General features: G+C 35.1%; 1 protein-coding gene across 5 annotated transcripts in view; it reads left to right on the top strand.

Moving 5' to 3' along the window:
- Cdh8 (cadherin 8) overlaps positions 1 to 16,167 on the top strand; it is a 390,092-nt gene that overhangs the window by 225,639 nt on the left and 148,286 nt on the right. For all 5 annotated transcript variants that reach the window (XM_040740772.1, XM_040740771.1, XM_040740770.1 and 2 more), the window contains exons 5-7: positions 6,956 to 7,123; positions 11,166 to 11,353; positions 14,993 to 15,246. In XM_040740772.1, coding sequence (XP_040596706.1) covers positions 6,956 to 7,123; positions 11,166 to 11,353; positions 14,993 to 15,246 — 610 coding nt within the window. The remainder of the gene's footprint in view (positions 1 to 6,955; positions 7,124 to 11,165; positions 11,354 to 14,992; positions 15,247 to 16,167) is intronic.

The raw sequence follows: 16,167 nt of genomic DNA, 5'->3' as shown, positions 1-16,167 counted from the left end.
CATCTGCCTATATGTTTATCTGTAAGTTACTGCTACAAAGGGAAAATAAATGCAGCCTCCTTTGAATGGTATACAGGCTGACTCACTTTCTGAAGTATTTGTGTAAGCGCCCTTTCTTCATGACCTCTTTGTGTGGGATTCACATTTCCAAGAAACCAGTTTGAGTAATATGGCAGGTGAGCACGATGAATCTCCCCTCGTATGTTTTTGGCCTTCATAACTGACAACACGTAGGCCCAATCACATACCCAGCAAGAGGAAAGAATGCAGTATAGGAACTCCCGTGAGAGCTTATCTCTCATGAGTCTGTGCCTCTTAACCTCGAAAGTGAAAGACCCTCTATCACAGACGGTGAGATAATAATTGTACATTGAATCAGCAAGGGCTTCTGGGGATAACAAAGGTAGGGGTTTCATAACTGGAATAATGTGTTCAACAAGACTCATTCAAAAGAGGAGTCTAGCACAGCATTTTATATCCACTGCAATCTCCCTGCAGCACAGTCTGGGAGACCCACGAGGAGTGAATTACAGTAATCAGCCTTCAATATGACAAAAGACTTAATCAGCATCTCCTTGCCTTTCTCATGAAGGCTCTCAATCTGGTGAGATCACGGAAATTATAAAAAGAAGTTTTCGAGACAGATACAAAACGCTTCTCAAATGATAACGTTCAAGACAATGGAAATGGGGGGAAATCACATACAAGTTTTACATTTCTCAGATGTCTGAACCAGGACTCTAATCAGAAGCACTCCCTCAATGGTTAGACATAAGGAGCAGCTGTTTAGCATCAGAGAGAACTTAGGCCAGTCTAAGATTCTTTCTTCTTAAACTTTGCACTAGGGGAATCTATATTTGATTGAATAAAGGAAAGGAAAAACCATGTCTTTTAAATACCAGAAAATCAGGCACATGGGTCTATTCATAGCAAGCTGATCAGTGCAGACTGTAGAGGAAGACAATTCCTCTTTCTCTTTATTCCTCTGCCAAGGTTGCCTCAAATCCCTCACCTCCTTTGCCTCAACTCCCCAATGTCAGTTCCAAGTGTTCATTAAATTAAGTCATGAAAATAGGTGTTCTCATTAATTATCTCATTATATTAGATTTTTAAAATGGATTTCTAGGGAATTTCTCTTAAAATATACTAGTTTCAGCCTCTATATCGAACCTAAGAAGTGAATGTTATATATATATATTGCATCGGGTCTCATGTATTCTTTAGATTTCTAACAACTTGGTACAAGAGAAACAACTCAAAGGGAAGAATCACTAATTTTGCTACATGTTTAGAAGTTTCACTACATGGTTGCTTGGAAACATATACTTGGGCCATCAGGAAAGGCATAGGGCCAGAAGCATGGATAGAAGGAGGTTGTTCTCTGGGTGAACAAGAGGCAGAGGAAGAGGAAGGGTTTTCAGACCAGGTATAAGAACACTCCAACTAGTCCCTACTGCTATAGTTTCTACGATATCTCAAAATGATACCACCAACTGGTATTTTATATCTTAACTGTAACTACCAACTTGTTATCCTCAAGTAACAACACAATTATTCTTGACTTGTCTCAAACTTATGGAATGTTAAGGTCCTTCATTTTTCAAGGAGAAAAAATTACTGTGAGGATGTCTTGTGATTTAAACAAGGTTAGATAGTTGCAGAAGATTATAAATCTAAACTTTAAAAGTAATACTCCTACAGAAATTTATGAGAATTAGAAACCAAGGTGCAATAAAATAATTGTATTAACTCAAAGTTCTTCTGGAATTACTATAATTTGAAAAACTATGTGATTTTCTTTATTATGAAACTATTTTTCAAACTCATCATGACAAGCAGAGGATAGACTATTAGAGAGAAATAAGGAACAGTATGAAATGCAGAAGCTGTAGGGGAAGGAGCAGAGAATGGATATGTGCAAAATGAAGTAGTATATATGAAAACATCATAACTAAACTCATTATATTGTATGCCATCTCAAAAAAATAAGAAAGAAAAAACTCACTTTGAGGAGCTTTCAATAGCTGGCCCAGGAAATGTCATTCTGTCAAACAATATTTTAACAAAATTGTGTCCCTAATTTGTTACCATGTTTCAAAGGAATCATAAATATACAGGACTTCTTGAACATGCAGCTGAGCATGGCAAACTTGTGACTATCTGTACATAAGAACATGTGCAAACACTAGTCAATTTAATAATAAGAAGGATGCATACTGCACATCTTGGTCAATACAAAGTTCTTAAAAATTGAGACTCTCAAAAGGCAATTTTGGTTTATGGTGTCTGATATAAAGTGCTAGGAACTTCCTATTTACCTTAGTAAAATCAATGCTTGACCCTAACAAGCAGCACCATTTTAATGAAGATTTGTCTCTTTTAGTGTCCACATGTCCAGCTTTTTGAACTACAAATTTAAGAAAAAAAGCAGCTTGTTATAATGACTTGTTTTCTGCTTTATATTCGATAGCATGAAGGACGAACCAATATTTTTTCAATAAAAAGATTCTCATTGGTCAATAAATGCTCTATGGCTGCTGATTTGGGAGTAAAAATATAAACCAAAGACAAAGAGACTTTTAATGGAATTTCAATCTTCAGTTTTAGGAGTTTTCAAGGTCTTTCAATGCTGTGGAAGGGAAATGACCTGCCTTTTGAGTAGGAATAAAAATTCTCAAGTAACGTGGATAGCTAGGACACAACACAAAGAGAAAATGGGTAGATGAAAGGCTCTAGCAGTTTCAACTAGGTTGCCTTTATAGCCACGGGGTAGCTGCAAAGAAAGTTCTAGAAATTCTGTCTTGGATTTTGTAATGAATTGCTGCCGGGACTGAGGTTAAGATTAGAGGCAGTGGGCTCAGGCAATCTGTTCATTATACAGTTTGAACTGAAGCCAATTACTTGTGTTGTGTGTTCTGAAGAAACCTTGGAGGGAATCCCCACTTTCTTTAGCAATCAGGAAAGTTACTCCCAACATCTTAGAGAAGAAGGTAAAGAGCAAACCTGTTAGACATAAAACTTTCCAGTTTGGTGTTACTGAACTGCTCAGTTAGAGTAGTATTTTCATTGTGTTGAGAGGATTATAAGACTGTTTTTCAGAGACACAGCCTCTGTACTATGAAGAAAATACTTCTGAACTGCTGCTACCCGGGAAACAAACATACTGTCAGTATGTTTAGCCCTCGGATTAGAATGTAATAATATATTAATTCTATTTATACTCTTAACATAAATGGGTAATAAGGTAAAACATTATCCAAAGGTTGATGACAAAAGGATAATTTGGTTAATGGATATCACAGATGTGCAACAGAAATGGATACCAAAATGTGCAACAGAAATGCTGTCAGCAACCTTATCCTTGAGAGAGTAAGAAAGAATGAGATATTAGACAGAGATTTGCCATAACAATACATATAAATAAAAAAGAAATAGAGTATCTATCCATGTATGTGATGAAGGCTCCTTTACAGTCTAGAAACTCACCATTCTTCAATCTTACCACATTCTAAAATGATCTGCAATGGTAGGCTCTTACAAATTCAAAAAGTAATAGGTTTGCTTGAGCAAAGCATTAACATAATATTAATATCATTCTTCATTGCTGAGTAAGTAGAGTAGACATAGTAGATTGGGGAACAGCTGGAGAAAACTCAGAATTCTATAATCAAGACAAGTGTTAAATTCAGCCAGGAATGGCAAACAGAATGGGGGAGGGAAGAGTATGGTGTCCACAGTATTCCCAGAACACAGGTATATGTATCTAGTGTCTTAGAATTCCTGCCACAAGAGGCTTGCTATTATCTCCACTTGACAAGGTGGGATAGTGAATCGTATGTGTTTCAAAACTATTTTTCATGAGCAAAAACTTAGAACGATGATAACAGGCTAGACATGTTTTTTTAATTAAAGAGAGTATTTACAGGGACAATTAACTTGTCAATATAGACATACCTTATGAAGTATGAAAGATAGCTTCATTGTTGGAAGCACACACAATTCTACAAATTATACAGATCCATGACATTGCTCTTCATAATTTGAGGAGAATCCCTTCCAAATTGTTGCTTTGTGCTTGTTATAATAATACAACATTACAGCATTAACCAAGGCATGCTATTTTCTACTTATACAAAACCGTTTTGTATAAGTCTCTATGAGATATCACTTTAAAAATTATTCTGATGTATAAAAATGATGATGTTAGTAGATTTCAAGGTGCCATTATTTTGAAGAAGTTGAAGAAATTCTTGTACTCAAGTAACATGATAGGTTCTATGTAGAAACCTGAACCTATTTCTTAAAACATTTGCTATCTTTATGGAGGCATTATATCAAAACTTTGCACCTATTAAAAAGACTATATCAAATTACAATCCCCAATGAATATTGTAATGGACCAGATGATAGTGGACTATAGATGATAGTGATGTCTAAATTTTATAAACATTCTTCTTAATCTTATGTGAACCGAAAAGTTTCTGACTCAAAATTGGGCTCATATACAGCAAACAAGATCCCAAATTCTGGAAGTGCCTAGCTACAGCAGAGTATACCAACATGATCATGATGGAGTCTCGTTATCCTGTAGCTTTTCTTGCTCTTTTTTTGTATTCTCAATAGTGACTCATTCAAATCTGAATGATGATTATAGCTTTCCATTTATTTTTTGTTTGGGTTTAACAATAGATGTGTGATCTCTGAGTTGTACATAGCATGTTAAATATTGTAATGAATGATTCTCTTTTTTCCATTTTTTGATTTTCATTTTACATTACAACCACAGTTCTCCCTCCCACACCTCTTCCTCCGCCTCATTTCCCCCCTAACCCAGGCCCAATCCACTCCTCCTCTAGGGTAAGTGCTCCTATGAGGAGTCAACATAATCTGGTACTATCAGTTGCTTGGGGCAGGGTCAGCTCCCTATATAATGCCTTAAGACTGAGCATGGCATCTCACCATACCACCCTGAATTCACCTGATCTTGCCTGAATAATTCTCTTGAGACATGTCATTATGTAATCACAAATATTTCTAAAAAAAAGCTGTGTAATTCAACTAAATACTGACTGTATGGGTAGCCTTGCTACAAAAGTATTGGCAATGACTAATGAACTCACAGTACTTCCCAAGACTGTTTAGTGCTCCAATGACTCTTGTTACTTTTACACCTCTCAAGCTACCAAGTTATTCAAAGAGCCAAAGTCTTTGGAAACACTTCACGGATAGACAGTTTAATTAAAACTGTAAGTTCTAAAAGAAATTGGAGGTACGGTTTTAGAATGGATAAACAGAGATGTTGTTGGATTAGAATCGAGGGTAGGAGTTACCTATATTCATGAAGCTATAGGATTGAAAGTGAGGTCGGGGTGATCAACATTTATTATGTTTGGGGGCTACAAGTGAGAGATAGAGCTGGCCTACAATTTGGTGTTATGGTGATAGAAAGAGGGAGTGAAATGTTCTTTTAGTTTGGACAATTTTTTTCACTTACAACCTCATTTTAATGTGCAACACTAAATAGCACTATTTAATTGTGGGAACCTAAAAATTGAAGGGATTCCTTTGACACATACTTAAGTGAAAGTATAAGAAACACGAAAGCACAGGACAGAACTGGGGGTTGAGCTCAGTAGAAATACTTGACTAGAAGGCATGAGATATTGGGTATTTCTATCAATGAAAAACAACAAATAACAGCCAAAGATACAGAAGGAAAAAGAAGAAGGAAGAAAAGGAGGAGGTGGAGATGGAGAAGGAAAAGGAGCAATAGAAAAGAGAAAGAGATTTAGCTAATGACCTCATAACCAAAATATTGGGTCCTGGAAAAGTGAGGAAAACAAATAGGTTAGATGTGGTCTCACTATGATACTGTTTAGCTAATTTGGTAAATTCATCAAAAGATTTTGATGTAAACCAATGTACCTGTGAGTATTATGTATTGCAAAAAAAGTTCTAAATAATAGTCATTTGTGTTTGCATGTTCACAAGCACATGCAAAAGTCCTAAGCCCATAATGAACGTGAAAGTAGGTCAGAATGTTTGCAATATATATCAATGAACAAAGGCATGTGAGTAGATACAGGACCATGTAAAGACCTTTCAAAGGAACTTCTGAGATATATAAGCAAATTTTTCAGTCTTTAACAAAATATTAAAACAGTAATTTAATATGTCTACCTTATCAGGCAATTTTTAATTAAACTTAAAGAAATATCAGAAGAAACTATAAAAGAAGGTAGCAATGATGTTTTTCTCCTCCATGTTGTTCTGTTTTTGTGTCTTCCTAGATTTCTGGTACAGTTGTTACTTTTATAGTAGAGAAAATTATACAACTAAGCTGTTAAATGAAAGTGTAAATAAATAACATTATCTTAGGATTTAAACATCTGTCTATTTTACATCTGATTGGTGTTTTATTTGTCTGAGCTGATTCTACTAATTCATTTATTTTTATTGCTTTTTTTCTAGTTTCAAAAGAAAAGTTCATTTTAAAATTCTATGTTCAAGCATCAATGCTTTGTCTGTTTTCAATGTATTTGTGAGCCATAGAATAATTTATCTTTGACCTTAGAGCCTCCAAGCTGTTTGTTGATTTACTCATCTTCTAAGGGAATTGGGGTGTGTGATAAATTGCAGAATTGTTTCACTTGCAAGGTTTTCCTGCTAAGATGAGTCTATGCTGTGATTTAGGCAGTTTGTTTTCTAAAGTATATTTTTACAAAATCTCTTAATGCCTTACAATAGGTGTTTTTTAGGTTATCTGTGAATTCCTATGACCACATTTAGACTCAACATCAATATTACAGTCAAATAGTAACTAAATATCAGCAGAAAACAAAATCTTAATAGGCATTTGATATATGCATATGTGTGTCTGTGTGTCTGTGTATATGACACAGTCAGTGCATAATGAATGCGCTACTAAAGTTCATTTTTCCTTCATTTACCTCAGCTATTATAAAAACTGCCCTTCCGAACATGGACCGAGAAGCCAAGGAGGAATACCTGGTCGTAATCCAAGCCAAAGATATGGGAGGACATTCTGGAGGTCTATCGGGAACAACAACACTTACAGTGACCCTTACTGATGTTAATGACAATCCTCCAAAATTTGCACAGAGTAAGTGATTTCCTGCACTAGCCACAAATCAAGCAGATTTCTAGTAAAAATTTCCTCATCATTACAGAACCTGATAATGACCATGGACTGCTTACTTGAAAAGTATACCAACACACCCATTTATCTCCATTTTCATAATTTCAAGCACATCATGAAACACCAACTATCAAGAGCATAGCAGATAATTGAATCAGAAAGAACTTGAGTTAATGATGAAAATTCACCCCTGGCATTGATCCATGATTAATGCTATTGTTGTAGAAAAGAAATGAAGTCTTTAGAAGGGAAGAAACTCCACATTAAAGCTGCTTCCAAACAGACATCCACTTTCCTGCAAGCAGGAGAGACATCAGTAACTACTGACTCCATCTTGTTGAGGGTATATTCAGCTTTAGCATCCTCAACAGAATTTTAGGCAGCAACTGTCAGTAGACCAGGGAGATGATCAAAATTTACATACATTCTCTTCCTCTCATAAAACAATTCTTATAAGTGTTTATCCAAGTAATATGATGAGGAATTTTTGAAGTCTTTCATACGTCAGGACTCCTGAACTGAGAAATGAAGGATGCATAGAATTACATGAAATAGGATGAAATCAATATGCCAATGGAGGGAGAATGCATACCAGTGCTAAAAATCTATGGTTATAAATACATATTCAATTATAATATGTTTTCTTATTTACAAAATTATTCTCAAATGAGCTTAATTAGATGGATTTTTTAGTCTAGTTCATTTGATTTAATGTAATGTCCTCTATGCTCAGCCATGATGTAAATGAAAAGACACTCATTTTTATGGCTGTAAAATACACTAAAGTTATAGTCATATGCACCACTGCTTACTTATCTAATCTTCAATCAATGGAAACATCAATTATTTCTATTTAAGGGTATTGCAACAAGTATTGTCCTTAATTTTCATATGTGTGCACACTTCCAAATTAGTTATGTGTTTATACAGTAAATTATTGCTCCCCTAAATATAAACAATATAAAAATAATAAAGTGTTTTTCTGCCATTGACTCTCAGGAGGCCAGGGAATTAGATTTGATGAAAGGTACTGAAAATGAGGCTCAGAAAAATGAGTTATGACTGAATTAGTATGCCATGTTAAGTACCATGATGTTTAGTCTGCGATCATTAGAAATATCTTAATTTTTGGGTGAACTGAGTGAGTTTGTTAACGAGACATAATATATAAATAAATAATTAAATAAATAAAAGGACATGTGTCTTCACCACATTGCAGTCCATTGAGTAGAAGTTTACAAGCTTTCATTATGAAAGTTTCATAAGCCATAATATGCAAAGATGGTAGAGGTATAAGTAGAATAAAGTATGGCGCCTGAAAGTTCTTAGATGTTAATTATGTAAGTCTAAGGATGAATTGCCTTATGATTTTTAAAAAGATAACGTTACATTTCTGATATCAGCAGCTAAGAACCTGGTGAAGTTTCCTGCTGGCCTAGGAAACATTACAAGAAAACTCTTTTGTGAAAGGAAAGGGAGGAACCAGTAAATGAAAGGAGAGACTAGAAGAGATAGGTGGGAGCTCTAAATCAAACATTTGATGAGGAATTAAGAATTTATTCCTAAAAGTCCCAAGGCAGAAAATGTAGAGACGTATTTTCATATAGAATTGTACAACTTTTTATTCCTGTCTCCCCCATGAATTAGAACCCTTTTAAGAAAAATTATTGAAATAATTGATCATATCCATTCCCCAGACTTTTATTTTGCTTCCTGCTTCCTTTGTATTTCACTCAGTCATATGCAGCTCACCTTTTCCAGAAAGATGATTCTTTCAATTCAACATAGATAGGTGAGTTTCTCAAGCATTCCTTTTTGTGGAAGTAATGATTATTAACCATGAGTACCTTGATGGAGATGAAAAGAACACACAGAACTTTTAAGGAATATTATTTTAACTAGGTAAAGCTGGGTTACATTTCTTTGTGCTGTGCTTGTGAAACAATGTAAGGATGTGTGTTTAATTTTGTAAAAATAGGCTGCATCTGTTTCACTTTGTCTGCTGAAGACACCTGATTGGTCAAATAAACAGCTGAATGATCAACATCCAAGCAAGAATGGATAAGTAAGAGTAGCAGTCAGAGAGAATAAAAAGGAGGACAAACAGAAGGAGAGTTAGGAACATGCCAAGGGTAAGATGTCAGGCAGGCACTAGCCAGCCAGACATAGAGAATCAGAGAAAGTAAGATATACAGAAGTAAGAAAGATAATAAGCCTGAAGCAAAGGTTATATAAGAATAAATAAGTTAAAGTTAAAAGAACTAGCCAGAAACCTGCATAAGTTGAGACAGGTCACTTGTAACAAAGAATAATAAGTATCTGTGTTATGATTTGGGAACTGATTGGTGACCCTACAGAAAAAGTAGGGTACAAAGAATGTTCCAATTACGTAGCTTTTCAAGGCTCTATGGTGTAGGACTGGCAGTATGATGAGGTCCACTAACTGGCTATTTACATAATAAGCACACCAAAGGGATAATCTACAAATTCACTCAGAATAAAAAACCTTGAGAGAATCATTTGTTAGGTAGAATAACTTTCTTTTCCCACCTTAGGTTAAAACCGCTTGCAAAATGGTTTTCTTCTTCAGTTCCATAACATTGTGATTTCGGGGAGTATTACTTCACCATTAAAGAAAGGTACTTAGGAACTTATTCATCAAATAATCTAGACTCAAATTCTATCAGTTAATACAAACTATGGTTATCCATGGTTCAGAATTTGAGTTTAAGCTGTAATTAGGTTGAGTTCTATAGATTTAACTTTTCCTTTAAGCTTGTTGTCCAACGAATGGGTTTTTTCCCCTTGTTGTGATTGCAAATAGGACTCAGTCTTCCTGGTTGTCTAAGGTTGGGTTTACATGAAACAGGTCCTAAGACAAAAAAACCTGAATATGAGTTATTTAACTTCCCCAAGGACCACCAGTAGGAAAGTGAGAAGGGACAGGTTATAAAATCAGTGGATTAATGTATCTTTATCCTACTGAGAAAAGTCTGAACTGTGGCAAACATTTTTAAAAATTGCCAATAACTCTGTTATCCCTTTAGAGAAGGGTGGAGTAGGGTATTTCATAAACTAACCCTTGTGAGTCTTTGATGACAGCATCTGTGGGGCAATTCTTCCAGCCTGACATGCAATGGGTGAAATGGAATCTGAAGGCAATATAAAGCCCTAAGGCAAAGAAATACAAGAAGAGATAGACAGATGTAGGACAGGTGAGCAGAAATGTGTTAATGGCCAGGGAGAGTAGTCTAGTACCCCTAGCTTCTACTATACCAAAGCACATGACTGCAACCAACATCTCAACTAAGAAGCTGCAATAAAAACAGGACAAATGTCACTGATTGGACGTGCTTTACAGTCCCCATAGGAGAGAGAAAACACACTGTAATTGTATTTTTGCCTAGGGAGTTTTGAAGGTAGGATTTTAGTCTTTAGAGCAATGAAGAATTTAGTGACAAGAGGAGTATTTCATGTATCTGGACAGCTTGCTGCAGGGCACAGCAGAAGTTTAGTAATTGGATTTTATCAAAAATGGCCTACAAGTTAGTAAATATAAAAGTAAGTTCAAAAGTGACTTTCAATGTATTACCCACTGCATCTCTCTATGCTGAAATTAGCTTAATATTTTATGTGGGGCAATAATGAATATCCCTACAGGCAGGCATTGTGATTATCCAGAAAATAGGAAAGAAAATTCACATAGACTCACTAATATTCTGATCTGGTTACTACAAATAAATACTTGGTAAATATATGATTAGATATGTGAATTCTCTGTCTCTGAAGCATGTTGAAGAGGGTTCACTATTTATTAGAAAAACTTGTTTTACTTTGTTTTAATGACTGTACATTCTACTGAACAGATGTTTCACCATGTCTAGCACTGTCTTGATAATATCTCTAGATATGTCCAGAAGACTGGAAATGTCCGAGTAATTGTGGTAATTTAATCAGAGAGTGAATAGTGTTTGTGTACTACCCAGGGTTTCTCCTCTTTCTAAAGGTCTGTATCACTTCTCAGTACCAGAGGATGTGGTTCTTGGCACTGCAATAGGAAGGGTTAAAGCAAATGACCAGGATATTGGTGAAAATGCACAGTCATCCTATGACATCATTGATGGAGATGGGACAGGTCTTTTTGAAATTACTTCTGATGCCCAGGCCCAGGATGGTGTAATAAGACTAAGAAAGGTAAGAGAAAGAGTATTTTCTTCAGTTTTTAAAAATCTCCTAGGAACAGATCTTTTGAAATATCTGAGAACTGAATAAACAGGAAAAACCCAGAGCTTGGATTTAGGCAGGAGGATGGGATGAGAAAATTCAGTATCACCAGTGTCTTGGGACCACATCACTTTTTCACATGTCACTCGAATAAACAGTTACTCGGATGTAGCTATTCTCTTACTACTTACCTCAACATTTATGATTCAGTGATTTCTTCTCTGAGGCAAGAAAATCACTCAGTTTTTATGCATGGCATTGAAGTCAAGTAACCCTCAGTCAATGAGAGCAAAATGGCTGATGAAACTAATCCAGGGTACAATTACCTACAGTTTTAATGGATTCTCAGTAGGAACATGTCTCAATTGTGCCCTACAGGCAACAAGTTCAAAAATTTTTAAGATTTCCCTGTGTAACTCTCATAGCTGTGGTACCCGGGTTCTTGAGATATCCTTCCCAAATGTGATGACATTTCCCCAAGTCCTTATTGAAACTCTGCTTAAAAGTAATTCTAAAACAAGTATGATGCTCAGAATCAGGCATCATATGTAGCTCTGAAGCTCAGGATGAAGATAAACTCTCCTACCATTGGTTGTGTTTAAGCTGTGTATCAAAAGTCTAAGTATTACACAAAATAAATCTCATGGTTTCCATGTTTTAAAAGTGAGGCCATTAGAACAAGACGATAAATTTCTGAAAAAAATGAAAATTTTAATCATTTTGTCTAGTGTTTTGTTCTTGTTTTCATGTTGTTTTGGTGGTACATGTGAATTATTTGTATGGTTTTAAATTCATGTTCTTGGTCATGAACTGTTCCTTCTTCAAAAAGCATACAACAAAGAGATCATGATGTTTGGGTACAGAGTTTTACTTGTGTAAAGAGAGATCTATCATGATGGATTACGTGGAATATATTTTTTCATTAATATTCTTCACATCTTTGTCGCACATGATATTTTAAATAGGTTATCTAATTTATGAATAAGAAAATATATGCTGGTACACATTATTGGGAACAATTAATTTTGTACCTGCTGTCTTTGTAAGCATTAAAGCACACAACAGTAGGCCTACTATGATATTCTATCTTGTGATATGAAAATAATATTTTACTGGGAATGTAGCTCTGAGGAAATGTGCTTGTCTATCATGAGTAAGATAATAATTTATCTCTGGGACTTCAAAAATGTATGTGAAATGGCAATTCCCTTAACTTCTTTATTGAAGAGAATCAACAATGAAGACCTGGAATTTTCTGGATATATTTTCGTTTAAAAATGTTTACAATCAATTTTAGGAACATTGACTATATGTATTTTAAATTTTTGGTGAGCAACAATATTCTCATGCTGGGATGCAAGGTCAGAGCTTTGAACAAACAGTTGAATAATATGTAAACGTTTCCATTTCTACTAGAGTGCTATATTATTATGTTTAAGTCAATCACTAAATGACTCATAACCATATTCCTTGGCTAAAAAAATCCTCATTCCATTTTTATTGTTTTTATTAATTGCTATCTTTGTTCCTGTTCAGTACATTTGTAAACTTAAACAATGAGCTGTTCGTTGTGATACTGTCAACTAATTTTTATAAACTTGGTGGCATATGCTACGTGTTTCATGATATGCAAAACACAAGTTAATTTTGGAAAAGTGTATATGAAGGGTCAAATTTCTATAGGTTAATATGCCACTGTTTTTTTAACTGATAAAATCCTAAGGATGCAGAGTTTGTTTGGACACTTTATTGTTGTGTTGGGCTGAAAATCACAGATAAAAAGAGAAAAAAAGTCCAGTTGCCTTGGAGAACTGCCTTGTTTTGAATTTTACTGAAGCAACAAATGGAATAAGGTACAGGGAGCCTATCTACCCATTTAGACAGACTATGCCCTGTGCTCCTTCTATGAAAGAATCTAGAATTTATGTTGACAATACCTAGAGAGCTATTTGAGATTGGAAAGTGAGAATGCATGATATAAAGAAAAGGAAAGATGTTGATCAAAGTATCCAAAGTACAACACTAGACAATATTTATTTGTATTTTGTGCAGTGTGATGGGCACAGTATTTCTAGAAGAAAAGATTGTTAATATACACCCAAATTGATAAAGCAGTGTGATGACGGATATGTCAATTGACTTGACCAAGTCCTCGATTTGCATATTAAAATATTATTGTACTTTAACATATACACAATTGCTATCTGTCAGTTAGTAATACTATTAATACATTACAGAGCACATTTTGAACAAATTTTGTAAAGTGCAAGGAAAGGTAAGACTATCATGGTACGGGTGATTTACAGAGTTTGAATATTCTCATACCATCCTAAATCATCTCTTCCAAACTATACACAGACACATTGTTATTTCAGAAACAACAGGGAAGTGTGTTTACACTGTTCACCTAAAAATATTGGGGATGAGTGTTAAGTGCCATTACATCTGAATTCAAATATAAAAATCAACTTGAATGTTTGAAATAAGAATATATTTAATCTTTCACAAGCTCTTTGTAAGACTTCACTGATGTTAGTTTTTGTTCCAGCTTCGTATTTTCTAAAAATCTGCAATGCAGATTTAAAGTTCTGTTTCTTCCAAGAAATTGCAATGCATACATAAACTGTCTTCTTGAATCCTGACAGACTTACATTTTTTAAAAACCTGGAGTATTATAAGTTGCCAAAAATTTGCCTAGATGGGTTCTGGTACACTTGGGAGTTTTAATGTATATTAGGGAATGTAACTCTTACATTACTTGGTTTACACCCATAATTGACAAAGTCTTTTGGACTGTTAAGGGATGATGACTCTTTCAGAAATATCATCAATGATAGGGCAATTATATAATTTCAATTTTTAAGTGGTTAGTGTGACAGAAAGTCAGACCTACCTGTGTGAATTTATTTGCCTTCACTCTTCATTTTTCTAAATATAAACCAAAATATGTCGTTTGTGAAAGCATATCCTTTATATGTTTGCCTATTCCATTGCATCGTATGTTTGACAGAGACCTCAGAATGTTCTAAAAGTTAAGGAACCCATTTCTGCCACATAATCAGTTAAAGTCGAACAGATTTAGAAATGGTATGAAATGCTCTTTGTTAGGATTAGTGTTAAATCATTCTTTGCAATGTCTCCTTGTACTAAACAATGATATTTTCTAGTCTTTCCTTTTCACACACGGTTGCAGAAAGGCCAGAATATTGTTCCCAGATAGAGATTGTATTCAATGCTGCCTTATCTGTCACCAGCAGAAACCCGGTTAACCACATGATTAGCATGCTGGTCATGTCATCAATAGTAAAATTTTATTATGACTTTGAAGTGAACATTTGATGTCACAATTCATGACTCTGAATATTTTGTGAATTCTAAGTGAAACGGGGAAAACAAAACAGAACAATAGATTATACTTGCTGAGCTTGTAATATAAACAAGTATCAATAAATGCCTGCAAAATTTACAGGTTAAGTCTTGGGGAATGGATCCCATTAAGAGTCACAAACTGGCTTAAATGAGAATAACTTCCATCTATCTGCATTATACTCATTTGTTCTTGGTGCTGTGGTTTAGAGAGAAGCATTCATCTTTGTCATTTTTTAACAGCCTCTGGACTTTGAGACCAAAAAATCCTATACACTGAAGGTGGAGGCAGCCAATATCCACATCGACCCCCGTTTCAGTGGCAGGGGACCCTTTAAGGATACAGCAACAGTCAAAATTGTTGTGGAGGATGCTGATGAGCCCCCAGTCTTCTCTTCACCAACTTACCTCCTTGAAGTTCATGAAAATGCAGCTTTGAACTCTGTGATTGGCCAAGTGACAGCACGTGACCCTGATATTACTTCTAGTCCAATAAGGTATTTCTTATTTAATTGTAGTACTTGCTACATTGTAGGACAAGAGAAGGAGCCTTTGGGACTGTTCTTCTGTGATAAAGGGTTTTCTGCCACTTTATCCTTTCTCTGTGTGTGGGTGGTGTGTACTTTCATATGTTTGTCTACTAAGAGCTACAGACAATGCTAGAAACAGGAATATCAAAATAAAACAAGTTACGCCAACTCTTGGGAAAGCTATATGGAGATGCAAAATCGCAAGCAACTTATAGCACTTTGGGATGGATATTTTTCATTTTATGCTTTTTTATTTTTTAGTATTGCATGGGCATTGCCAGTTGTATTTTGTCTCTTCTGACAGATATAGTGAATTATTTATTAGAATTCAGAGGTATGAGACCACCATGTCACTGCATTTAGTAGACCCTGCCTTGTTTCTGAATGTGGGTTTGAAATTGCCTTCTTCTCAGTTTGTGAACATATCTGATAAGTCAGCATATCTGGACCGGTTTCTTTTACAGAAAAACAAATGTTTCCGTGTCCTTTAAAAATGCTTCATGTTCTAAATTTTCTTGCTTAGAAATTTTTCCTAGGATGAACAACAATCACTTCTTCAAATTATTTTTTGACTTTAAAATGAAGCTCAATTCTGTTCTTTTCTATTGATTTGTAGACATCTTTTCTTTCTTAGACGTCAACAGATGACAGTATAGCTGCTCAAGGTGAAATTACTCCGAACAGTGAGCTTCTATTATCTTGTGTGCTTGTCTCCAAGGTTGAAGTGTTGACTAATAATATGTTTAAGATTTGTGACGAGTGTGTGTGTGTGTGTGTGTGTGTGCGAGAGAGAGAGAGAGAGAGAGAGAGAGAGAGAGAGAGAGAGGAGTAACAGTGAATGAGTATGCATGAGAGAGAGAAGGTGTATGTGAGTGTGTATTTGAGAGG

The sequence above is a fragment of the Mesocricetus auratus genome, unplaced genomic scaffold (genome assembly GCF_017639785.1).
Source record: "Mesocricetus auratus isolate SY011 unplaced genomic scaffold, BCM_Maur_2.0 Super-Scaffold_100714, whole genome shotgun sequence".
Lineage (NCBI taxonomy): Eukaryota > Metazoa > Chordata > Mammalia > Rodentia > Cricetidae > Mesocricetus > Mesocricetus auratus.
The sequence above is the reverse complement of the archived record's forward strand: the minus strand, read 5'-3'. Positions and strand labels throughout refer to the sequence as shown.